At 45.2% G+C, this 25929-nt stretch overlaps 2 protein-coding genes across 3 annotated transcripts in view; one reads left to right on the plus strand and one right to left on the minus strand.

Moving 5' to 3' along the window:
• Positions 1-1027: 1027 nt before the first annotated feature.
• LOC103757253 (pseudouridine-metabolizing bifunctional protein C1861.05) lies at positions 1028-25661 on the minus strand. Of its 2 annotated transcripts, none has more exons than XM_018080356.1 (19): positions 25359-25661; positions 23515-23599; positions 22854-22968; positions 21450-21624; positions 20728-20839; positions 19614-19720; positions 18667-18793; positions 18006-18126; positions 17650-17735; positions 16472-16596; positions 15155-15214; positions 11290-11356; positions 10031-10125; positions 8322-8450; positions 6762-6876; positions 5825-5962; positions 5001-5167; positions 4484-4572; positions 1028-1438 (listed from the first exon to the last, which is right to left on the minus strand). In XM_018080356.1, the coding sequence occupies exons 2-19, from the start codon at positions 23528-23530 to the stop codon at positions 1243-1245; spliced, it is 2040 nt and encodes a 679-aa protein (XP_017935845.1). In that variant the 5' UTR covers positions 23531-23599; positions 25359-25661; the 3' UTR covers positions 1028-1242. The 2 variants fall into 2 exon arrangements, with proteins under 2 accessions (XP_017935845.1, XP_008921620.2); XM_008923372.2 differs by having other exon boundaries at positions 23496-23599.
• The window catches only part of MKRN1 (makorin ring finger protein 1), a 31237-nt gene continuing 24102 nt past the window's right edge, over positions 18795-25929 (plus strand). The window contains exon 1 of the mRNA XM_018080358.1: positions 18795-18807. The gene's annotated coding sequence lies outside the window, so the exon portion shown is untranslated. The remainder of the gene's footprint in view (positions 18808-25929) is intronic.

The raw sequence follows: 25929 nt of genomic DNA on the forward strand, positions 1-25929 counted from the left end.
ACCCAGTTAATGCCTCCATCGATTGCATTCTTAATACTAGAGCCCACCCAAGAGAGAGGTGTTAGAGCTGCCCTGACCAAGCTTTGGTTGGCTTTTGTGCTGTGTCAGACACCTGGGATCTGCTCCTCAAGCAAGGGTTCTCACTATGGGTGGTCTCTATATGAAATGGAGGGTGAGTCTGTACTCCAGACTTACTAGCTGTTCAAGAACCAGCCAGCACCAAGACCCAACTCTACTAGAAATTAGTTTTAATGAGTTTCAGTGTTCACTTATGTCGGTGCCCACAGCTGCATCCAGTGCACATTATATGCTGAGTAGGTGACTTTTCCTCATTGCTTCCATGAGAGATGCCCTTGCTCCCTCTGCTCCCTTTTGCTTGACTTGACACTCCAGACTAAAGAAGGAAGGAAGCCCCAAGTTCAGAGGAAAGTGTGTGGAACAAGGGTCTGTCATCTTTTAAAGGCCACCAGCTGCTCCCTGGTTACCCCTCTTAGCTTAGTTTTGCCTACTTTTTCCAGAGGCATTGGACTTCAGAGCAAGAAAGTGTGGCTGGCTGGCTGGCTCAGGAAGACTGATGAGGTTATCCTACAACGTCATGATCCTGCCAGCTGCACCTTGCCACAGGTTGTGGTCCATGGGACCTCTTGGATAGAAAGGATGTTGCTGGTGGGCCCAGCTGAAGAGACATGGTCCTGAAGATCTAGGAGTCAATGACTGAGGAGCTACCATGATAATGGGCAACAGTGACACAAGGTGGAGGAAGAATAAATTCCCTCAATAGACAATCTAGAAGGACTGGAGGTCAGGGAAGCAGGAGGTCTGAAAGACCAGAAACCAATTTTTCTTTACATGGAAATTCCCTGGTTCGGGGCCTCCTTCCCTGAGCATTTACTCAGGCCCAAAGCAGATGAGTGTTCCCATGAGATGGAGGGATGAGGGCTGGGTGAGATATACTGTCAACAGGCAGAAGAACCAAGCTGTGGTTGCTGTAACCCACCAAATAAAAATTTTTTTAAAAATTAAAAAAAAGGACAGTTAACAACAGCAGACAAACATAATTGTGAACAGTTTTCACCAAATGCACTCCACAAACACTTCACCTCCCAAAAAGTACCGTGCACCAAAAGTCTAAATCCTCTGGTCAGCACCCAGCCTTTGAACTCAATGCTTAAAACAGTCCAGTTCCTGGAAATAGGAATGCTGGGACTTCAGGGAGGTGATAGATGCGAAAGCCATGGTGTTCTAGTCCATCTTCCATACCTTCACCTCTGGCCAGCTCCTGCTCTTGACTTGCTCCTGGCTGACACTGGAAGTGCTGATTTCTGGGGAAATGGGCTCATAGGAACGGAGAGACAAGCTTGCAGCAAGCAGACCCATCTGGACACAGGTGTCTGTGTCATGTTTAGCAAGCATCCCTGCAAGGATTCCTGCCATTAAGCTGTGGAGAGAAAGAAAGATGGTTTTGAACAAGAGGGGAACAGTTTTGAACTCAGGAACGTGGCCATTCATTTGTAAGGGCTTTCATTTGGATCCAAACCAACACTTACAGAAGCTGAATATGCCAACTTCTCATCTCAAAAGTTGAGGCACTTTCTCTTGCACCACATTTTCTATTCTCCTCAGTTTTCCAGGTGAGGCAAGAGAAAAGAAGGGAAGAATATACTTTTTCCTTGCTCTCTAATTATTTTGTCATTTCTCTGCTCTTTGTTAGTGCCTCATTATGTCCCCTCCTGTCCCTATAGGGGTTGGATAGGGTGAGAGGTAAAGTTTCCATACCTACGTGAGAGGGACAACAGGCACAGCTGGAAAAAGAAATCCAAAGCTGAAATGAGATTGGAAATTCAGATTTTTGAAAACATTTGCTGTGGTTTTCCATTTGAGATTTCCCAGTAAAAATTGTGTGAGTGCTTGCAACAACAGTTGTCATCCTCAGTCCCCCCAAGGCACTGAGGCAGACACCAGGAGAAGGGAATGACTTTGGCATCTGCCTGACTTGCAGGGGAAGGCTCATTTGAGGCATGGATACGTGCAGGGTGGTGTTTGTGATAGACTGGGAACAACTACTCTTTATTCACAGTTAACTACTCTAATGATGTTCTGAAGCTCGGAAAGGATAAAGGAGAAGTGAAAGAGAAGGGAGAAGACAATGCCCTTTGAGAGGAAGAAGCAAGGAAAGGAAAATACGATGGCAGGGAGGATTAATAAGCACATCTATGGGGAAGGGAAAAAGAGCCCTTTTTCTGCACTCGGGCTAATTACCTTAACATCTTTTTATCCATAACAAAGGCACAGAAGATTATGACTTCCATAAAGTGTTCAATCTCTCAACAGCTCCAGAGGTTGAGAGTAAATATTTGGGGGAGCATCCCCTAGCAATGCCGTGTGTGGGCAGGTGATGTTATGTTGTCACGGCAGCCCCCTGCAAGGAGCAAACAGCTGCTGCTGCCACCTGCACACACACTCAGCTCCTTGGGCAGCATCTCTGGACTTATGGGAGAGCCACAGGGTCAAAGCAAGGCAAGAAGTGCCCTGGATCGCTGTTTCTGGGTGTGCACTCTCCCCTGACCAGTGCTTCAAAAGTGTGAGGGTTCACGGGGGCCAAGCTGTGGAAGCGTTATTGTTTAAATTAGATATTAGGAAGAAATTCTTTACAATGAGAATGGTGAAACAAGTACAGGTTGCCCGGATAGGTGGTGGATGCCCCATCCCTGGAGATGTTCAAGGCCAGGTTGGATGGGGCTCTCAGCAACCTGACCTAGTTGAAGATGTGCCTGCTCATTGCAGGGGGGTTAAAACTAGATGACCTCTAAGGGTCCCTTCCAACCCCAACCATTCTGTGGTTCTATGATAGTCCTTTAAAAGTGCCAAGAGGCTGGGCTTGAGCAATGTCACCAGTTCATGTGCTGTGGAGATGGCATGTATGTCACTGCAGTGTCCTAGCATTTGCAGCCTGTTTTGGCACTCTTACTCTGCAGAATAGGAATTTCTGCAGCTCAGAGGAGCAGCTGAGGTTATTAGGAAAGAAAACCCTGGACAAACAAGAGGACTGTGAAAATCCCCCCACATGGATTTGGGGACTCTGGGAAGAGGGATTTCCAGACGAACGTTACCTCAGGAATGGGAGCAGCATTGGGCCCCTAGCTCTCAGATAGCTTTGGAAGGAAAAGTAAACTTCCAGGTTCTCCAGTATAACTCAATAGAGGTGGTTGGCAGTGGCATGCTTTATCTCACCTTTGGTCTTCCCTTAATTTAACTTTTTAAAAAGGGAAAGGAATCCCTAAGGAACACGTTTAGTTTACATTAGCCTCTAGAAAAAATTGTCATGCAGTAAGGGGTACTGGTGTTCTGAGCAAATGGTGCAGAGAGGAGGCTCCCTGGAGGGGCTGGCAGACACTGGGGACATCTGTTGGGATCATGAGCAAAACTCAGCTTTCCTTAGGACAGGCTGACTCCATGAGGTTCCTCCAGCCCCTTTTCCTGCTGTTACACCTATTGCTCCAAACAACCCTAGAGAAGACCAGCTTGCAGTTGCAGTCAGCTCATCTCAGAGGTGGTCTGGGACACAAGGAGCATGTCCTGGTGCTAAGTGGGCTAACTAGCTTGGCAGGAAGTTATTGATTGATCCTAAGTCAAATATTGAGGACTCTGTATGTTTAAAAACAAACAAACAAAGAAAACCCACAAAACCCCTTTTCATTCTGCCCACTGATAATAGAAAAAAAGAAGTGTTGCAATGGTGAGTTATTGGTAGGTAAGCATAGAAAAAGAAACAGAAATATCTGTCACATACAGACTTTTGGTCTGGCCCAAGGCAATGAAAGGACAGAATCAATTACTTCACCATAAGAAGCAAGAAAAAAAAGAAAACAACCCTGCCTGCTACATATAGTTTGTCAAGTTAAAAAGGAGCATAATAAAATATTACTCTGACAGACTGAGAATTGATCAGCAGGGCTAGCTAAAATAGCTGTCATTTCCCACTCCTATGTACAGCATTGTGTGAACAGCCAGGCGAATTATACAGCAGACTCTTTTGAAGCAAGAGCTTCAAAATTGCCAGAGGCAAATGCAAAACCTGATGAAATGCTTTTACAGGGCCATTTTTGCTATTGAGTGGCAGTTCCACTTCCACTGGAGAAGTGTGGAAGTAAAGCAGTTAGTTAGTTAGGCAGCTTTGATGTAAGGTGGTTTACTTTGCTTTTAGCAGCTCAGCCCAGACTAATTCAGAACTCTTAGATTGCCAGGAAAGGCTTGGATCTTAAAGAAAAGCAAAACTAATGATGGCAAGCCTTCCAAGATGCTTCAGGGGACATTTTTATCGAGCTTTGCAAGGAATCACAGTAACCAGCCCTGTTCTCACGTCTTTGGTGTCTCTTCCTCTAGTAGCAGAATGTCGTTCTCGCCTTTGCGGTAAAATTTCAAAGAAATCCGATTATGGCCCTTCCACACTTAGTTGGAGAGTACAAAGCAGTGAGCAATATACCTGTCCCCAGCTCCTGAGACATTGACTATCTCCTCTCTGCTGATGGGGATGGTGGGGTAGTGGGCGGCACAGAGGCTGGCAGCAGCAGTCTGTGGGAGTAGAGAAGGGAAATTAGTGGGAATTGCCAAAGCTGATAAGGCCTGATGTGGGTGATGCCAGACCTGCATGGTTGACAAAAAAAGAAAAGACTGAAAAAAAAGCAATAATCTTTTTTCACACTTTGGAAGAGATAATTTAAATGAAGCTTCCTGAAAATGAAGCTCGCAGTCATGAATATTCATGTAAGCACATTTAAAACTAACTGACTATAAACACTGCTGCTAGGAGCCAGCAGTATATGGACAGACAACTTGATTTTCTTTCAGAGCTGTGTATTCCACCTCCCAAACACATACATTTTCCAGCACTGATGCCATGTTTCCTAGGACTGCTGCCGTGCCACCAGAAATAGTAACAGTGCAATATGGTCCAAGAAAGAAGCAACTGAGAGCTCAGAGTTAGTTTGCTGCGCCCTTACCTGTTCGTGAGCTCCTGGACAAAGCAAGATGCTCCCTCCCAGGCTCTTGCCACACAGGAGGATGCCGTGGGTGCCGAGGGTCACCACCACACACTGCAGATGGGCCAGCAAAGGGCAGGCCAAGGCCACCGCAGTCTGGACAACATCCTCCAACCTGGATGGCAGCTCTTCAGAGAGTGGGGAAGGAAAACCGTGTTATAACTGTAAAGGTCCTCAGCTGGCCTTTCTGTGGGCTGACAGCCTATTTACGAGCACCTCTACTAGTATTTATGAGCACTTCTGAGATGTGGTTGATAAATTTTTTTTTCTCCAAATTATGGGAAACAAGGAATTCCTCAGTGTTAGACTTCCATACTGTATTTCTATGCTTTCAACACTCAAAGGGACTAAATCTGTCCGTAGAGATCAAAAAAACTGTCTTGAAGCACACCTTCCTTGTCTTAATGCTGTTGGATTTCCACCTGCCTTTGGCGGGGCGTTTCATTTCTGCACAGGATGGTACTGTTGGGACAGATGCCTCAGAGTACTGTGCTTCAGAGACATGGCTACACACCAAAGATTGCTCCTGCTTAGCTGATGAAGTGAGGCAAATGGGATCTCTGATTTCAGACAAGGAGCCACCCCAGGCCTGCTGTGCTCTCTGATAGATCAACAGTCCATACAATCCATGCAGATATGGCTGTAAGGTGCAAGACACCAAGTGTACTTAAGAATTTCCACTGTTATAACCCAATTTGCTTAAAATAGGGGCTGGAGCAGAAAATGCTCTTCTCCAGGATGTAGGTTATCTAAAAGTGTTGCTGATCCTTCTGAGTATTAAATACCTGCTGGCACAGGGTTCCCAAGGGTCCGATTTATTGCTCTTAGCTCTTGCAGGTTGGGGGAAATGTATGTGAGTGCTTTCCAGCTGTCTGAGAGGAACGGCTTAGAGGCCTTGTTCTCATCTGTTGGCTCATAGCACACTTCAAAACAACAATGCAATTGGTTAGTTAATTAATTAATTAGTGGCTCATCTCTACGTCAGAGCAGGATGCAGTGCAGAAGGCTTAGTGTGATCTGCACAACTGGAGTTACACAAGTAATCTATTAGAAACTTAAATGCTATTTCCCCCATGCTTGTGACAAGGTCTCCCAAGGGCTACTTTTCAGTGCTCAGCAATGAGACAGCTGCTTCTGGCTCTGGAGTGATACCATCAGACTTCAGTTTTGTTACTTGTCTTAGCTGCTTTTGGGGCCTCTGCCAGATTTTAAGATCATTGTGTCCTCTTTTAGGATTTGCTTTTAAAAATGAAGGTGTAACTCCAAAGGTTTTGGAAGCCTTGTGAAAGGTCCCCAGCATGCCAGTGGAGGGGGGGGTATTTATTTTTTGGGAAGTGGGAAAGAAAACCTCTAAAAAATGCCTTAGGACTTATTCTGAGAAGCAAACTATATTGCTGCTCAACTGGCAGAAGTGCTCAAATTGGCACTTGCCTTGAGATTAAAGACAATGAGAGCAGCTTCCCCAGCTTTCTGGTAGTGCCCAAGGGCAATACTAACTATACTTCAGGAATCGTGATTTAGCTGCAGAAAGAGAAAAACTCAAGAGAAATCAGAAATGTTTTGTCCATTGGAAACAGAGTAGCAGAGTACAGAAACAGGCATGTCAGGCTGTAACTGGGTATCTCCAGCAAGCAGCAGAGGCTGGGATGCACAGAGCACAGAATGTCTTGGCACACAGGCTGTAAGGAGCTACAGGGCCAGGGCTGGGCAAGTTTTCCTTACCTGCTAGCTGATGCTCTTTAGCTAGTTGGCAGACATACTGAATAGTGGAAAGAGGCACATTTCCATCAATGCAAACTAGCGGGGCCTGACACAGGTTCTCCTTGAACTGGGACACCTAGTGAAAATCCAGGACACGGAGGAGAGACAGCTTGAGTCATTGCAGAGGAACAAAATGATTGCTAGTTAGACTTGATGTAGGATTTTCACTTGTATTGCAGCCCCTAGGTGCAGGTATGAACCTACAAGAGCAATTCACCAAGGGAAATGGATTTTTCCATTTGCCTCATCTCTTCCCCTTCTCCTTCCCCTGCTCCCTGCCATCAAGTGCTGGACTCAACTGGCAGGGCCCCTCTGGCAAAGAAAGATAGTTGCTGGTACTCACTAGACCACTACAGGGAGAGAGAATGTTGCTGTTTAATGCCACTGCAGGATTCCCTGTGCCATGCCTGGCTTCACTACACCTTTTCTCACTCCACATGTCATTTAGATGTCCTCTGTGCACAGTACCTCCGAAGACAGGTTGTTCATCAGCATTTTACTCCTTGGCCCTACTGAATCCCATAGGGATGGAGGACAATGGAGCAGCAGAGTGGGGAACTGCTGTTCTCTCCTTTGGCTCTCTGGGGCTATACGAGCACTGTCTGGGTGCAAGGCCAGCACTCCAGGCACTTGTGCAGCATCCCTCCTGTGTCTCTGCCAGTCCTGGCGGGAAGAAGTGCTGCCAGAATGCACTTTGCAGAAGAAGACTGGTTCAGAATTTCCACTGGCCAAAGCTGTTTCATAGAGCTCAGGAGAATTAATCTGTCATGTAACAGTTTTCTGTGCCAAGGCTTGGGGGAGGCAGGGTGGGGATGTAAGTGGGAATGGTGACCACATTTTTGCCTAGGAGGGCTCCACCTCAGGGAGACGCCACTGGTAAGTAAATTGCACTTAACTTTCATGTTGCTGTCAGTCGTGAAGCACAGGCTTTTGTTCTGTCAATAAAAGAATGAGTAGGGAAGGAGGGTGCAGAGAGGGGCTTTCACTGAATCAGTCCTTAATCACTGCTTCCATTAGCCCTGGTGTTTTTGAATGTTTGGATGTGCTGAGCAACAGTTTCTGTTGATACAACTCAGCATGTAGAAACAACAGGAATGGTGGCGAGGGGATGGAACAGGAAAACTTGCTTTAACCAGTGTTCTATCCATTTTTTTTTTTATTATTTTCTCTATAAGGAGAAATATCATTTCTGCAGACTGGATTTATTTCTGGCTTTAAGGCACCAAAAATTATAGGTTAGCTTGGACAAGTTAACGAAGAGGATTCTGGCCTATGTGTCATGGATCATAGTAGTGGTGATACTTATGGACCAGAAACAGATAGAAACTGCACCTGGGTCAGCAGCAACAGAGGGCTTTCTCATGCTGCTATCTCAGTGGCCAGTGGCTGGGGTTAAGTTTAGCATCTCTCATGTCCCTCTGCACACCCGCTCTCCCCGGTACAGGCTTTACCAGTGGCCTTTTGTCACAGGTCCACACTCATTCTCGTAAGAAAAGCTTACAAATCAGATGGTGTGCGTACGTATTGCTCTGTGATCTGCTGGTGGATGTCCATATCTCCCAGGCCGATGCTGAGCTCCCCAGCACTGGTGACCACAGCACAGTAAGTGGCTGTGCTCTTCCCCTCCAGCTGAAGGACAGCACTCATGTCCTGAAACAGGGAGGACAGGTACACACGGAGCATGTTTCTCTTCCCTGACACACTTGGCTCAATCTTTCTCTAACCCAGCTCGCTGTTCTCCCTTCCAGCGCCCTTCTCCCTTGGGATAAGCAGCATTTCAGCGGTATCTCAGTCTAGACAGTGCTGGCACATGGCTATCTTTTAATATTTTCAGTGCAACACAGGTTAAAGCAATCCTTTAGTAAATGAGAGTGACAGGTCTCTGCCATGCAGTTCCACAGGCTGTGTCTCTGTCATAACAGAACAGTGGTCTGCAGCCCTGTCTGCTCCAGTCATCCACTCCTGTAGCTTGTGTGACACTCTGATGGCCTGCTGACGTGCTGGCATGTGTTGGTGGCACACTGCAGCTAGCAGTTATGTTGGCCACCTCATGAACTGCCCAGCTGGATTCTAAAAGCAGCCTTGGAGCCATTTTTGCAGCAGTGGGGCAGACGTAGCTGTGACATGTCCTTCCCCTGTGGGTCTTGTGAATGATCTGCTTAGAGAACTCAGGGCATGTCTTGGAAGGAGCACGTGGACAGAGAAATGACAGGGAAGGTGGAGGTTTCAGGGAAAGGGTCCTCTCCAACAGTTAGAAATGTGTTTTGCTACAAGTAAGGATTGCTTGGTAGCTGGCCAGTAAGTCCATCCTTCCTTGGGAGACTGCTCACTTTGGTGGCACAAACTGTGCTGTGTAGAGGAGGGATTAGAGACCAGCTGCTATGAAGCCCTTATAAACCAAAATGAAGTTCAAGCTCTCATTGCTCAACTTGTTAAGTTGCTAAGGTAGCCAGAACTAAGGTCTTATGGGCTCTGTTTGAGTACCAGGGTCATGAGGGCACTCATAAGCCTCAATGATCCTGACTAGCCTCACCTGGGGGCTGTATCAACCTTGCCTTGCCTTGCCTTGCCTTGCCTTCAGTCCTGCCTCTTCTCTATGTAGTTGCCTTATGCCCTAGGTTAGGGCTGCCCTCCTGGCTTTTTTTGCTCCCTGCTGGGGTGGTGATATTCTGCCTTGATGTCCCAGGGAGCTCCTGCTGCTCCTGGCTCCCTGACCTGGGTGGACAAGCTGCTGCTGAAGTCAAGTATTCCCCTGGGGCACAGGTAAGGGGGGTGTCAGCAGCTCTGTAGAGGACTCTGCTCCTCTGAGCTTGGGGGGTGTCCAGCCTGCAATCCCAGTTCCAGGTTTTCTCTGTCTTGGGCTTTACCCAAGCCAGGCTGATTTTGGCATTGCTTTGTGTATCCTCAGGGTCAAGGTTTACATATTTGTTGCTGTGCTTAGCCCTTACTAGAATTTTTCATGGTTCCTCCTGATTTACCTCTATCTTCTTCAAGCACTTGCTGGAGTGGAATTTAGACCCCACAGTTAGACTCTAAATGTTACATACATCTAGCCTGTGCTTATGGGGTTAGCTCCTTGTTTTCCAGTTGTAACTAAAGAAACATTGAATTATTCCTACTCTAAGCCTGATGAAAGGTGGCTCTGATGTCTGCCAGGGTTGAGAAGACTTTTCCCTCTACGTATTGTCATCACTTCCTTGTTTCTGAGGTGCCACTGCTGTGCAACATACCATGTGGTGGCAGTAGTGCAGGACAGACTGTAAATGCTCATCCTTCCCCACGGCTGATAAAAGGAGAGGAGTTTGTCCAAGACGGCTTAAACAGTCTAAAAAGCAAATGGAAACAAAAGCTATTAACAAATCCACCAGATTAGTGGGAACACAGTGACAGCCTGGATGGGATGGGTGTCTGTAGGAAAGCCCTCTCCTGGAAAATTTAATGCTCATCAGTCCTTGCCTAGAAGGATAATCAAGACGAAATTCAGCTGCAGCTGTTGCAAATGACTGGTTGGAGCTGAGTGAGGTGATTCTGCAGAAAGCTGCACCAGCACTCTGAAATCTGGGATTATTTGGAACATCTGCGAGTGGAGGAAAAGAGGAGGGGGAAGAAAATTCTGCACTTTTTTGGCATCAATTCCTTTATCATCACAGGCATGTAGGTTTTCCCATAATGTTTCTGTGCATGGCGTTTTTTGCTGCTGGCCTTCCCACACTGCTGTTCCCACAATGATATCTCACTAGAACCACTGAATCTAAGTGGATTCACGGGAAACCCTTCATCCTCTCCCTTCAAGTTACTACAAATTATACCTCAGTGGGTGGCATGGGTATTTTGAGGTGTTTTTTTAACACTCAAGCCTCTTCATTAGTGATCTGAAGTGACAGTAGATTTATGTTAGGAAGATTTCGGAAACATCTAAAAGCAGGAATAATCCTAACATCTTTCTGTAATCTGCCCCAGTTAATTTCAATACACAAAGACTGGTCTGCTGCTTCTTATGGTGGAGCACCAGGTACAGTGGGATCCTTTCGTATTGCCAAGGACTGCAGCCCTTTCTCTTCTACAGTAACTCCTGTACCCCAGTCCCCCTTGTCCATAGTACGTGGTTGATCACCTTTGAACAAGCTTATTCCTTTCAAATTCTTACTCAAAACATACTTCTATTGTGACTACAACTTGGCATTAATTAAATCTGAGGGCCAGGTTGCTCAGTAGTCATTGGAGAATGCTGATACTTATTTAACTTTGATTTGGGGTCAGGGTGCTATATGCTAGTTAGCTTCATATTTGTGGACCTTTCTTTTCTGATCTCAACTCCCTCCCCTCTTATTTCTTGGAATGGCCCCTGCCTTTTCCAAGCAGTCTGCCCACTGGTATATTGCCTAATGTGTCCCAAATCTTGACAACATTAAACATCTGCTGTTGAAGGAATAGCAAAGGACGAATCACAGCTGGCATGCACCCGCAGGCAAACCCAAGCACAAGGCACCTGCCAAGTTTCTTCCAACACCGCCAAAGGTTCGTCTCACTCTTCCAGCATTTGTCTGCCCACCACCCTGGAAGAAAAAGCTGTTAGTTGGTAAAACTGGGAGGGCTGCTTGGCATAGATGCTGTCTCCATCAACATGTGAAGTTGATGTTGCTGAAATATAGGTCAGCAATCAGAGGGAGCAGAGGGCATGCAGCTAACAGATTGAGGGCAATACAAACTTCTGTGGCCATCTGTAGACTTCAGTCTCAATGACAAGGGGCTGCTTTCTGGAAGGGAAGATCCACTTCATCTCCCCATGAATTGCTATTTTGGTCTTATTTGCAAAGACCTCCTACAAGAATGCTAATGAGTGTTTCTGTTGCTATGAGCAGCAGTCTGAATTGACCTGCTCAGAACAGCCTGGGACTCCAGAGCTGCTGACCCAGACCTGACGGGCTCTGCAGCTGCTTTCCAGGCCACTTAGCTCCCACCTTAAACAGTTTGGGGGTTTTATTTATTTTCCTCTTTGAACCTAAAATGATATTTGTTACCTTTGCCTGTACTGCCTCTGTACTTTATTCATGGAAGGATCTGAAAAGTCTGAAGATTTTTTCACTCACCCTTTGCTTCCCAAACATCTCTCATAAAAAATACCCTTCTTTTTTACGTGTGGCTATCAACTTCTCCTTTCTCTTGCCTCTGCCTTCCACTCCTCTGTCCATCTGCCTCTCTGTCACAAATAGACAAAGTGTCAGAACACAGGCAATCGCTCACCCATCTCCTAATTCCTCTGCCAGAAGAATTACATCAGTAAGTGCTCAGATCAATCTGGGCTTCATCTGACTATCAAATGGTTTTAGAGCTCTCGTTTCATAAAATCCTGACACGTATTTTCCATTTCTGGAGCCAGCTTGCCACTGGCAGTCATAGTGATCTTCATAGGGTATAACTGAAGTTCCCCAAGGGCTCTTCTTCCCCTGCATGAAGCGGTACATCTATCCTTTGCACACAACTCTTTCTCCTGCATCCAGCCCTACAACTGTAAGAGGCTGCTCTCCCACCTAAGTATGCTCTTGTATTACTCTGCTCTGACCTCCAGGCTCTTTTTTGTAGCTCTGACTCTCCCCAGTTCTGTGCTTTGTAAGACTTGGTGCTAATTCTTGACACCTTTACTTTTCTGTCTGGCAGTTCTCCAAGCCCAGAACTGTTCACATCACCTGAGCAGAACTGCCTCTACAAAAACAACTTATGGCCTCCGTCCATCTTTCCATTACTTGTCATTTCTCATGAACGCAAATGCCCCTTGGTTACATTTCCTCATGCTCCCTGGGAATTGCCACTGGCACTGCTGGGAATGAGGATATTTCCATCTACAGCTGTGTCCTGTTGAGTGTTGCAGATTTCAAAAGCATTGAGCTCGGCTATTTTAACTCTGAAGCTCACTATCTGTAATAGAGTCAGCCAAGGAAAAAAAACCCCAACACTCCAAAGTAAAAAGCAAGAGTGTTTGTTTAGGCAAGTCAAATAACATGGCTTTGAACACTGGCCACTGTTTCACTCTTAAAAGAGGGTGCTCACTGCCATCAGTAATGAGCACAAACTGTGTTTCATGTAGTTCCACTGTTTTCTAAAACTGATGCTTGCAGGAATGGTGAAAATACTCATGAAGTCCTTTAGTTGCCTGGCATGCCGATCCTCTCTGTTAGTTCCCTGTGCTCCCAGAGGCAGAGTTGCTGGGTTTTTATGCCAAGCCTTGCCCTAAGAGCATACCAGCCTCCTGCTCAAGGATCCACCTGTGGGTGAGCTCTGCTGTTGTACAACCCTACACAGCCTAAAAAAATGAAGATGCTAGATCTCTCTTTAAAGTAGCAGGTGGGTGCAGTGAGAGAGAAACCAGCAGCCAGCTTTTGAAGAAAAAAAAAAATTAATTACTCTCATCACACTTTGCCACCTCAGTCATAACTCCAAGTCTGAGTGGTACTCAGGTATCTCCTCTACATTGTGGTCGGGTGGGGCTGGCTGAGATGAAAGAACTTAGATGAAAATGGACTTGTTGAAGTGATATGAAATAAGGCTGGGCTAATGCTTTCTGGCAGTGTTTCAGAGAACTGAGTGAGCCTCTAGAACCTTCTTCAATGTCTTAAGAGATTTGAATTCCTAATGTAAAAGTGAGACTCTGCTCAACTTCTGGGTGTCCTGGGGGAGTTATAACCATAATGCTTCTTCCAGCACCTTTCTTTGAGCAAAACTATGCAACCTTCTCAGCAGGTCAGATAGTTACATATGAAACACTTGGCTTCTGGGTAGCCTTGAAAGCCATGTGGGAATTGCAACCAGGACAGAATACAGCTGCTTTCCTGCTGAGACACCATGAGGTGCGAGTGGTACCCCAGTGCTCTACAACAAATCTAACAGGCATAAAGGTGGGACCTGCTGGGTGCTGAGCCCTTTGGAAAAAATCTCTTTAAAAAGTCAAAACAAAGCAATGCTGTTGAGAGAGCCTTTTCCTCTGTGCCTAACCACAGTAGCTGTCAGCAGGAACATTTTGGATGTCAGTTCCAAAATCCTCCTGCAGCTTGGCATTTGGGTAGCTGTCGTGATGGACTATCAGCTCTAGGGTTTGCTACTATACAGAAGGGTGGCTAACACCTCACTTTTCCAAGCAACACTAAAAATCTCCTTTTTCCCCTGTCAACAGTTCCCAGTGGGGGCTATAGTGGTCCTTGGCCCTCTCACCATGCTATAGGTGGGATTTTCACTCCTGTCTGACATGCCAAGAAATGCCTATCCACCCTTGGACATAGCTCTGCTCATTGTCCTGACAGCTGAGCGTGGGCTATGTATGGTATTGGTTAGATCACACGTGAAACACTCGAACTTTTGGGTTTGCAAGCCTTCATAACCAATGCCACAGCATATTTCACCCTTGACCATTATAACATTGTTTGGTCTTTGTATCATGCAAAGGCCAAATTCCTTAAGGACAGCTTTCCCATCACATCTTTCCCTATCTGACTGAGGCTGCCCCATCTCATGGTGAAAGCTTCCTGCCTTGGCGATCAGCATAGGGTAATTTGAGACACTAGAGAATTTTTGAGGAAGTTTCACCACCTCAATCTGCAGTACTTCATATAGCTAAACAAAAATTTTACAGGCCATGCAAACGACCACCATTTGCATAGAGGAGTCCCAGGTCTGTTCCACTTGAGCTTCTTGGTTGTTTCTTGTTCAAATCAAATTGAGAGGAAAAGGGTATGATAACATTTAGAATGTTCTATTTTTTAAAGCCTTTTTTATTTATTTTTTTTTGTGTATGACTCAAATCCTTCATGAGTACTCTACACTGAGACTCTTGCTCTTATCCCTGCTGTTTTCCACAGCTAAGGCAGTCCCAGACAGCCAGAGCTGGCTCTCAGCTGGGGATTTCCTCACTATGGGGTCTTGAATTAGGGGCTGACACAGCATAGTGAGGGTCTTTACCCATTGCTCTTTGTATACGTGAGTTGAGAGTGCCCTGGGCACCTCTTCTGCTAGAAGAGCTCTTTGGGCTTGAGGCATCAGGAAGCAGCCTCAAGGCACCTTAACAAAGACTGCAGAGGCCAGTCCTATGTGGAGATTGTATGGATTGCTTTGTCCCTGTCTTGAGTGGCAGGGATGGTGACTTTCAGCATGGAGACAGAGTAGGTAACTATATTTCACTCCATTGCCCACCTAGACAACACACCAAATATGTAGCACTACACCTGCTTGTGCATGTGTGTCCATACAGACATGTGGATATCATACATGGATAATGCCTTCCCCCCCAATCCCCTTTTAAAGGCACTCCTTTAAAAGTAGCTGGAAATGCAATGGTGGTAAGAAAACTGCTACAGATACAGTACCAGGATGTCAGGGTTCCACGCCTTGGCTATAAAGTCAACGTTGATACCTCCAATCACCACCTTTAAGAGGGAAGAAAGAGGTAAAAAGTGGTTGGAAGGACTGGAGGAAAAAGTTTCCAAGTCGCGTTTGCTTTTCCTAGTCACTTTTCCCAACCCTCTTGAAAGCTGTCTCATTTACAGTGTAAAGGCCAGTGCTTATTTTGGATGGCTAGACACAGGTTGGTACAATCCCAATTAGAAAGAATCAAAATCTCTTCTGTATGTTGTTTTCTGAATTATGCCTGCTGATAGCCTTCCCCAGCGTGGCAGGTGGGATGTGACTCTGTGCACACAGGGGTGCTGGTGGTTTCTCTGTGAGGTGACAGAGTAATGTAAGAAGTCACATGGGTCAGGTCATGCTAGTGCCTTTGAAGCCATCTCTCTTGGAACAATTTCTGACATACCAAACCTCAGCAACATTCAAGCACTATTGTGGAAAAAAAGCAAAGAAAATGGGAAAAAGTGGGCAGAAAAATGCAGTCATTTCTTGCAAGCTCCCAGGAGGAATTGCCATACCCAGTGACACTTTACAGATTGCTTTTTTATTGTCCTTCAAAGCCAGAATAAGCAGCACAGCTCCACAAACAGGAAGTTTCCAGATTCTTTGGGGACATACAGCTGTTTTTTCTCATTCCATCAAATGCTGGGTTATTGCCTCTGGAGTCAGTGCCCTCTTTTATGTTGACAAATCCTATTGCAAATGGGTTTTAGAAAATCTTTCAGCTCTCTAAAGACCACCTAAAATAGATTTCCTGTAAACTATACGGCACACACAAAATCCAAGAGAGTGAATAGAGTATTAGGGTTATAGTGAATCTTGTTTGGATGTGCTGTAACTCTTGTGATTTTTGTCAATCATGAGCAGGAGGCCAACAAAAAGAGATATTTATAAACATTTACGGCTCTGCAGCTCTCCACCCTCTTCCAGGTCTACTCTTGTAGTCATGAGTTCCCTGGCACTAAGAGCAATACAGTCAAAGCTGTACATAAGGGCACAGTAAAAGGTGAAAATGTGATTAAAGTTTTAATGGCTTTGATGGTCTAAGACTTAATGGGATTAGGCCATTGTCAGTGTTTATTCCCTGCAAATGTGGGTAGAGGGGGGAGGAGAAGATGTTTATCTGTCAAGAATAAAAAGTACTAAAGGGAGAATGTCTGAGAGTGAGAAATAGAAAGTTTGGTCTCTGGCTGAGTCACTTTTTACTTTTGGGAATAGATATAAATTTATCTTGTGCTGTCAGCACAGAGGCATCATGTGGAGGCCAGCAGAGGACTCACTGGTTGAGGTGCAGTCGTGTCCCCTCGGCGAGGCAGGTTCCCCTTCCTTCTGGCTTTCTGTATTTTGCTCAGGGCTACTGCAATGCAGCTGCCCACTTTGGCATTGTTCTGGATCAGTGCAAGGTCTGTTTGGCATTTCTTTGAGGAAAAAAAATACCAGCAAGATTGACCTGTTAGAAGCTTATGTAGGAATTCGGAGAGGGAGAAAGCAGGAAATATGTGCTGTGAGGCTTGGTAGAACTGATTCCCCACACTGTAATCCTTTTGGGGCATGTATAATGGGTTACAGTACTGCATAAACACTCTGATATTTTTATTTTTTTTCACCTTCCTCCCCCAGTATCCACAGAAAGAAAACCTGTCTTCTCCATTTGACAGATAGGGAATAGAAGCAAAGGCTTCACGGAGAAAAGAGAAGGTGAAGTGCTTAAATTAGAGTTGAGAGTCTAAAAACATTAGAGGATCTTGGCCAGCTTTCCAGAAAGAGATACCTACTGAGATTTTGCCAAGTCACTATAAGCAATTTTTTTAGTATTTGCACTGGGGGCAGAGTATCAGAGGCTTTGAAAGCCCCACTTTTCATCTGCATACAGCTCTAATTTCCAAAAATGCCTTTACTAATCTGCTCTGATTGGTCAGGTCTCCTAGAGGGCTGGCAGCAGAGCCTCGATGAGAATCTGGCCCTCTTAGGTTCTATGCTGGCATCTCAGTAGATCTGCATTTTTCTTGCCTGTGTGAGAGGATTCCTGTTCACACAAGGGTGTTTTTCTTCCAAGTTTCTCTTACTCCACACCCACATGAAGTGCTGGATGAGGCAGTGTGACATACAGCCCAGGTACCTTCCAGAGAGCAACCTCACCATGGGCAACAGTGGCCTGACACTCCATCACAGAGCAGGCAAGCTTGGGGGTCAGATATGAGGGATCTCCTTAGGCTCTGGACCACCTGCTGTCTGTTTTGCCCTCCATTTTTTAATGTAAAAGGGGATGAAGACAGTAAGGATGCTCCTGAAAAATCGGGGTGCAGCTGCTAAACTCTCATCTATTTGCAGATACTGATATGTTTGCCCCTTGCTAGATTGTCAATGAAGTGGCAGTGTTTTCCACCAAGCACCATTAGAAGAGATATGAAAGACACTGGAGTACTTCCTTTTATCTCCCCATTCAGTAAAAGGATACTGGAGTCCAGTGATTTCCCATCAGTTAACTCTATGAGCTTCTGTAACAAAAAAGGGGTCACTTCTTTGCCTGTGATCCCTTTGGACCTGCAAATATAAAGAAAATGCCTGCAGATGAGGAGGACTGAGCTGCAAGAGCATCAGAGGAGAAGCACTGTTGCTAGCAGATACTTTATCTCCGTAACCACATACCATAAAAAGGTCCTGTAAACAAGCTTTGGGTTAGATAAAACTACAGTTTAAAGTATGTTGTGGGCTCACCCATGCCCGAGGTTAAGCTGTTGCACTGTCCCTGAATTACTTTACTGCCTCAGGACCACTGGGTGAGCAAAGGATGAGGCTGAGGTTGCTTCTCACCTGGCTTCACTGAGAGCTTGCTGGATGGCCTCTTCGATGACCTGGCCTGAGGCAGCTCGCTCCTGGGGACAGGGCACTGCTATCAGCACCCCGCTGCTCAGGCCTAGCCCCAGAGCACTGTCTGGGAGAGGATGGGCAGACTGTTAGTGGTTCTCCTTGGATAAGTCAAGTGCTGAAGGAAAAGGATAGAGTAGAGTGGGTGCAGGGTGAAGAAACCCGCAGAGCTGAAGCTCTGGTTCTTAGCCGACCCAAGATCAGGGTCTTCTCCAGCCACCAACCAATTCACGTCTCCCTGTCTGTACAGCAAACAGGGCAAGGATTTCTGTCTTTTTTAAACCAATTCCATTTCTGAAGGCCCAGAAACTGTTTTTGCCAACACATTAATATGTGTATTCCCTCCACTTCACCAGTGTGAAGAGAACATAAATGAATGAGCATGCCAAAGTGGCTGCAGCTGGCTTGCAATTTTACTTGCTGTAAAGACTGCACTTCCCTGCTACTTCATTTTCAAAGTACTGTTGAAGCAGGAATGGAGGAGGTGGGATGGTGTATTTTTCAGGGTAAATTTTTCTCTATAGTTAAAGAAAGTGCCTCATCCAAGGTGATCCTTGTGTCCCTCTTTTCCAAGACCTCACATGGGCCTTTCCTGTCTAAAACACACCAATGAGTTTAGCTGCCTCCTCTTCGTCCCGGACGTGATATGGTGCCTGGAAGCCACTCTGGCGTGAGAAGAAGGCTGGGAACTCTCTTGATTCTCCAAAGGCAGCCACGCAGACACCCTGAGTCTCCTGCAGCAGTGGAGGTGAGACAAGCAGGTAATCAGCAGAGGGAAAGGGAACCCAAGTAAAGAATGGGACTTTTTCCTTCTACCCAAAAAGAAACTGCCTTTCTTTAGCACAGGGCTTGGTTATTTTTATACATCCCATTCTCTTCCATTCTCCCAACAACATATTTCAAAGCAAAGAGCCAGACATGGTAACATTGGCTAGACCAAATCAGGCTTACTGAGAGAGGAGGCATGCACGTCCTTTGCTTGTGCTTGGAGCTGATCAAAAGCCATGCAGCTGTCATTAGCACAACACTGAGTCCAAGGTAACACCCTGTGATCTGATGATATGTCATAAGCTGACAGGAATATAAATGAGTTCTCTTTGCAATTGAGAAGTATTGATGCTGGCCGTCACCTGAAGTGCTGGCTCTGCTGGTTTCCAACATACCAAACTTTCAAAGGTGACTCTATTGAAAATCATCTGGATTCCCATTTTAATTCTGATTTTATTTAGTGTTCGATGGATCTTTCCTCATCCATCAATTTCTGGGAGAATTCTCCCAGAAAATCAAGTTTAAGGCCAGAGAAAGAGGGCATGGTTAGCACTGCCTTTGACCTCAGTTGGAACAGCTGCTGGAACAGCCCCTTGGACATGGATAGATTTATGTTAGGGAGTAGCCAAGTGCTTGTACAGCCCCAGGACTGTAAATGTGGCTTCATGTACTCTCAGTATAGTTTCTAAAAGTCTTAGGCTTAGTAACTACCTTCATGCCACTGGACATTCTGTATACAAAGAACAACATTATCTGCTTTCAGGCCCCGTTGCCCATGCTACCTACCAGATATTCCAGTGTCCTGCCAATATCAAGGATAGACTTGGCTCCTGCAGATACAACAGCAACTGGAGTTCGCCCTAGCTCTGTCAAGTCAGCACTCACATCCATAGCTGTCAGGGGACAAGCAGTCATCATGTTAGTGATTGTGTTGTACTCCAAGCTGATGTGATCTGCCCTCTTAAAAAGCTGCGTCTGCCTAGGATGCCACTGCCTGATTTTGTAACTGCTTAGGTCCACAAACACATTACAGGTTTAGATCATGCCTTTACATGTTGAAATTGAAAGAGATATTGACAAAAAGAAGTTACATGGCTGAGGGCAGAGGTGCAGCCTTGCACTGTATCTCTTGGTTCTGTGATCACGTTGATAAAGAGTATGCAAAACTTTGGTAGAAAAGAAAGAAAAATGTGTTATACAGCAAGGATGAAGTTCAAGGACATAGAATATCACTGAAGGAGATTTTGAGTTTAGAACTGACATTGCTGGCAAAAAAAAAAAAAAAGAAAGCACCACAGGAGCACTGATGACCTCAGGAAACTCCCTGGTCTGGAATTCACATCACATCTGAAAGGGATGGCATACAGCAGGGCACTGCATTTGTGCTATGCTAGAAATACATATGGCTGAGAAGAGAGAATTTACTTAATTCACAGACTACACTGCCAAGACTGGCACATTTTTTAAGAGAGGACTACACACCTCTAATACAGACCAGGGCCTAAACATCTTTTGTGGTGAGACTCTCCTTCTCCTCATCTGGGAGAAGTTGATAGCAACACTGTGTTCAGTAGCCCGTATCGGATTATCCAACCATTACAAAGAGGGAGAGGTACAGTCAGCTCCTGTTGCACCAGTAAACAATATCCATATAACCACATGTATGCAAAAGATAAAGAGAAACCCCCACCCTCTTAACAACTGGCCTGTGCTCAAGAGGAACACTTTGAAGCTTCTAGAAAGGAGATACCGGGGAGAAAATAACGATAGTTTGGTCAAGAAGAATGATAACTTTACTCTTCTGAACAGACAGTTACTGTAGGACAGACTGGGGAAAAGGAATAAGATGGAATTAAATAATAGCAACATAGAGAAAAATAGAATGTATTGATGTTCTTACTGTTCTCTCCGTCCCGATGGACACCTCCTATGCCACCTGTCACAAACACGGGAATTCCTGCTTTGTGTGCAGCAATCATTGTTCCAGACACAGTAGTGCCACCAGACAGACCCTGTCAGGGAACAACCAGTCACAGTCAGCGCCCTGGGGTGACATGGAGAACACAGCATGTGGGCAGCAGTGGTTGTGGTCTGACACGCAGCAATGTCACAACAGCCTGCTGTCACCAACTGACCAGTGAAATTCTGATACAAATATTCTTTTGGGCAAAAAGGAAGAGGAATCATCCACCATCATCCCTGCTACATAAGCTGTTCTTGCCCTGACAGCAAAGGCCTTTGTTCCCCAGGGCATTCCAACCAGAAGTCATTGTGGGCAGCTAGTGTCACCTTTAGCTGTCACTTTGAGCTCGGATGGCCTACGTGTCACACAGTTTGCATGCAGTGTGATAATGCCTTATCGTGCCAATAAGAATATTCTTAGCCAAGTGCTCATGGCTTGCCAGCCCATCCAGAATGACTTTTCAGGAGCCCTATTTCATGGCTGCTAGTCCCTTACTCTGTGGTATTTTTACTGCAGTTAGGACCACATTTGAGCTTACCAGGAAGATACTACTTTACATTATATTTTCAAGAGGTTTAAAAGCAACCTGGCTTGAACCTGGAGAGCACTATACTAATGCCATGTAGAAAAGACCACAACAGAAAGTCTGTGTACCGTACCTGGCTGAGGACAAAAGGAAAATCTCTCCGAGACACTTTAACTGCATTTTTACTGCTTGCCAAGAACTCGAGTTCCTCGTCTGTGAGTCCCACATGGATTTGGCCCCTTAAAATACCTACAGTGGCTGGCACTGCTCCGTTTACTCTTACAGTTTCTTCCACTTCTCTGGCCATGCTAAAAAGAGATAAGACAACAATCACAAATTAGGGAGGCAAACAATCAGGCAAGAAACTGCCATGTTTGATGGCCATCACTCTCAGCTTTACAGTTCTTGTGACTTGGGCTAAGTCCTGTTCCTCTTCCGTATCTTCCTAGTGGTAGAAGTCTTTGCACTTGAGCTTGCAGAAGTGTAAAGCTCCCATTTTCAGGTCAGCAATGTCCAAGCTCTGTGCTTCAGTTTTAAGAAAAATCATTTGATTTACAAGCAAACCTGGTTGTACAATAGACTACTGAAAATAGGGATCTTTTCAAAATAGGACCTCTCTGTATTTCTTACCTGTTATTTCTCTGAGATCATAGATCTTCACAGAAACCCCAGCTAATTTAAGCCCTGGTCAAATGACCAGAATATATTTTTTTCACAATTCAAGCAGTCAGATATAGAGTAACAACAGTGCCAAAAAGCTGCTGCCGAAGGGTACTCTAGGGCTGCAGACTAGCATACACTATCCTTTTTAAGAGCAGCTTCTTCTCCCTTTCTGAATTACTTGGACATATGCTAGGCAAACTTTAACTACTGAAACTACCTCTTCACCAAAGCTGAGTTTTCAGAGCTTCATTCTAAGACAGAATGTCAGGCAGAATAGTGGCCAGGTAAAAAGCAAGGTGGAAAATCAATACCAAAATATTCCTGTGCTTTCTGAAAGCAAGGATGGAGGGGAGAGTGCAATGTAACTCAATAAAACATAAGTTTACTGAACATTAATAAATAAAAGGTAGAGGTAGGGGGTTTTCCATGCATGGTACAGAAGGCAGGGAGAGGGACCAGCAACTCTCACAGTAGCTGCTCTGAGTGGGCTAGGGAACAGATTTCCCTATTGTGTTTCAGTCCTTTTTGCATTACAAAAGATACAGCAAAAGAAACTGCAGAGGGTTTTCAATGTCTGTACAAAGTCTGCAAATGAAAAGGCTGGTAGCTCTCTTTTAGAACAAATGATGACATTATCTGCTGCCATATTTTAAAGGAAGACAGAAATTTAATAACTAGGCTCCCCATATGTGTCCTTAAAAGTCCAAATACAAATGTTTTAACACTTGAACTCATATTCTGCATGCCTAGAAACCTGACATTTACATTTGGTCTTGCAATGGCTTTGGCTGGATCAAGAATACTGATACCAATCCACCAGGTATGTGCTTAATTCTTATAACTTTGTTGAACAAGGAACATCAAAATCCAGCACCTCAGATTCAGAGGATAGGCCATGCCATGAGTAATGATGGTGCTTTCCAAGGCTACAACTGGTCTCCCCTCCATCAGGGCTTCCTGGACAGAGGGATGAATCCTGACATAAGCACCTGGGTATAAACACAGAAAAGTGAGTTATTTGTATGTGTATTTGTAGTAACTAGTGAGCTGTTTTATAAAAGGCAAATTGTTTTCATCACAGCAAATTTATCCCCCTCTTCAGCTGCTCTTTGGGGTGAATTTACAAATAACTTCAACAAGACTGAAGCTGTGTTTTATGTAAGTGAAATATCTGCAAAATATTTCTGCTGTTAATATGAATTATAATCCTCATCACTATCAGTGAATGGTCCTCTGCCACCATTTTTGCAGTCATGTTGTTATTTGCTCCAGGAACATTGCTTGAACATTATTGTGAACTAACTGAGTCCTGCAACCATGCCCAAACACAAGGATATGTTTTATAAGTGGAAACACCAAGGATACCATAGTAACTCAATATATTTTAAGACTATCGTACACCAAGACAATTGTTGCTCTTTGCTGTGGTCCCACAAGACTGCCAGAAAGGTCTCTGCTGCATTCAGATGAGGAAAATGCTTTCCACCCAGGAACTGTTTCAAAATACACTACTCACCATGCAGAAATCTTCTCACCTGGGTGGTCCCACATGCCATGGTGGACACATGTCTTCCCAGGCTGGAGGTTATTTTCCTAATCATCTTGTGCATATGGATGGTCCTGAGATAATGGAAGTCAGGTAAAAATGAAAGATGTAATTTAGCAACGATGTGACCTTGTGAAGCTAAAAATATCAGCTCTTGCCTTGATCTTGGAAAAGTAAACAACCCTTGTCCAGGAGATTGCCTGGAGTTTCCTGGTGTTTCAAGCATGAGCCAGGGTGTCAAAGCAAAACGTTACGCTGAAGAAATGGAGTTATAAGGGGTCACCTGGCCCATTATCAACGCTGGGCTGAAATCGTGGTAGAGCAGAGAAAAGGATGAGAAGTAAAAAACTAGGGAGAATTTTGAAGCAGGCAACTTTTTAAATTCCAAAGCAACTTGCCAGTGACAGATTTCAGGCTCAGCCACTGCCACCTCCAACATGAAAGGTCACAAGGAGAAATCTACAAGGCAGCTATGGAAATATGAATCTGTTCTTTGCTGGTGTCTAGAAGAAAATAAGCATTTCAGAAAGGAGATGAGAACTGGCAAATTGGACTGGACCTGCAAAGAGGAAAGAGCAGCTTTCCCCAGAGCAGGGAGTGCTTTATGTAGGCTCACGTTACATCATCCTTCTTAGCGCAATGCCTTGGAAGCAGAGTGGCAATTCAGCCCCGGCAACAAACTCCAGAACTCCTCTGGTCTCTTAGCAACTCCTTTTCACTTTAATTAAATTCATTCCCAAACAGAGAAAGAGGGGGAGAGAGCTGTAAATGCTAAGAGAGTGGTCTGGTCCAGGCCTTGGGGCAGTTTCACTTAATGCCTGGCTGCTTCACATACTTTCCCTGGGCATTTAACCATATCCCTTCAGTCTCTCTATTCCTCACCCCTTCACTAGCAGGAAAGGATTCCCTTCCTCAGTCCTTTGTACCTATTGTTAATTTAGATGGCAAATTAAGTAAAATACAGTACTGTGTTCATGATACACTTAGCAGAACATGGCTCTGATCTCAGTACAGTGTGTGGCTTTACAGTTATATAGAAAATTCTTATACCCAGGAAGAATATATTTGCCCAAATATAAAGACTTCAGCTATACAGGACAGCTTGGGCTGTGTTACATAAGAAAAGTGGCACCGGATCAACTAGACACAATACACACCTGACTGAAACACTAAGATTTTCCACTTTCCAAACTGTTAATAGGGACTAAAAATTATCTTAATGAAGTTTATGGAATCATGCAATGACAAAAAAAAAAAAGTGACAAAAGCTCTTAAACAACTTCATGCTTAGAACTGTGCAGTGCTAAGCTCAGTAGCCTGGGCAGTTCATGGGCTCATGCCAATGTTCTGGTATTACTGTGTGTGTGCCTACACAGCCCTCACTCTCTGGGGTAAAGTCAGCTTTGGAATAAATTCATTAAGGCAACAAGGTTACGCCAAGGATTGGTTGAGCTGCTCGAGCTGTGCTCTGAATTTTAACAACCCCCCAAACTCTGAAGCACAACAGCCAGGAGTGCCCAAGCTGTGCTGGCTGGTGGATAAAAACCAGCTGGTCACCACCTGAAACCCAATACGGCTGAGCTGATATCCACTGGAAACTCAGCCAACACTCAGCCTGAGCTGGCTCAAAGGTTTTCGAAGCTTGGCAAGTTCTGCAGCAAGACCTGTACGGCCTTTTGCCTCTCAACCAAACTGCAGATTCGTAGTGCAAGTTTCAGGCAGCTCTAGCACAGACCGGCTCTCCTCCCTCTTCCAAACTGTCCCTACTCATGTCCCCTGTGATCGATCCGGTGTATCCGCCCTCACGGAGCAATGGCCTGGCATGTCTCTTACCTCTGGGTGTCCGTCTCATGGAGGGAGGCTGGGTGGGTACTGGAGTGGTGCCTGGGCAGCCTGGGAGGAGGTGGAGGAAGGGGGGCGGGCAGCACATGGGGGTGCGCAGGCCAGGACTTCTGGCCAAGAGAGTCTATTTATTATTAACCACAGGCACAGCTGAGCTCCACAACTGCTCCCTGTCTGGGGTGCAGGGGGCCATTTCGTGGCTTCTGTGATTATTTTCGTTCACACAGAGCCAGATTTTCCCCTTTTCTCATTTTTCAGATTCCTTTGCTATTAGATTTTTTTAAATCAGTGAATTCATTACTCACTAAAACAATGCCTTTGCAGACTGAGGCACTTTGTATCTATGCCTAAAAAGCTGAGGAATCACATCCATGCCTCCCCCACAACCTTGCTAAATGCAGTTAAAGCTCTTCCTTCTCAGGGTAAGAGCTCTGCCCAGCTCTTGGCCTCCCCAGAGAGGAAAGTTGTAGGTCTAAAGATAGTTGTGGCCACATTTCGTACGATGCAGACACCTGGTGACGCCAAGAATACAAGCTGGGTTCACAGCAAAAAACTCTTGTAG

Source organism: Manacus vitellinus, unplaced genomic scaffold (assembly GCF_001715985.3).
Source record: "Manacus vitellinus isolate BGI_N305 unplaced genomic scaffold, ASM171598v3 scaffold_5_pilon, whole genome shotgun sequence".
NCBI lineage: Eukaryota > Metazoa > Chordata > Aves > Passeriformes > Pipridae > Manacus > Manacus vitellinus.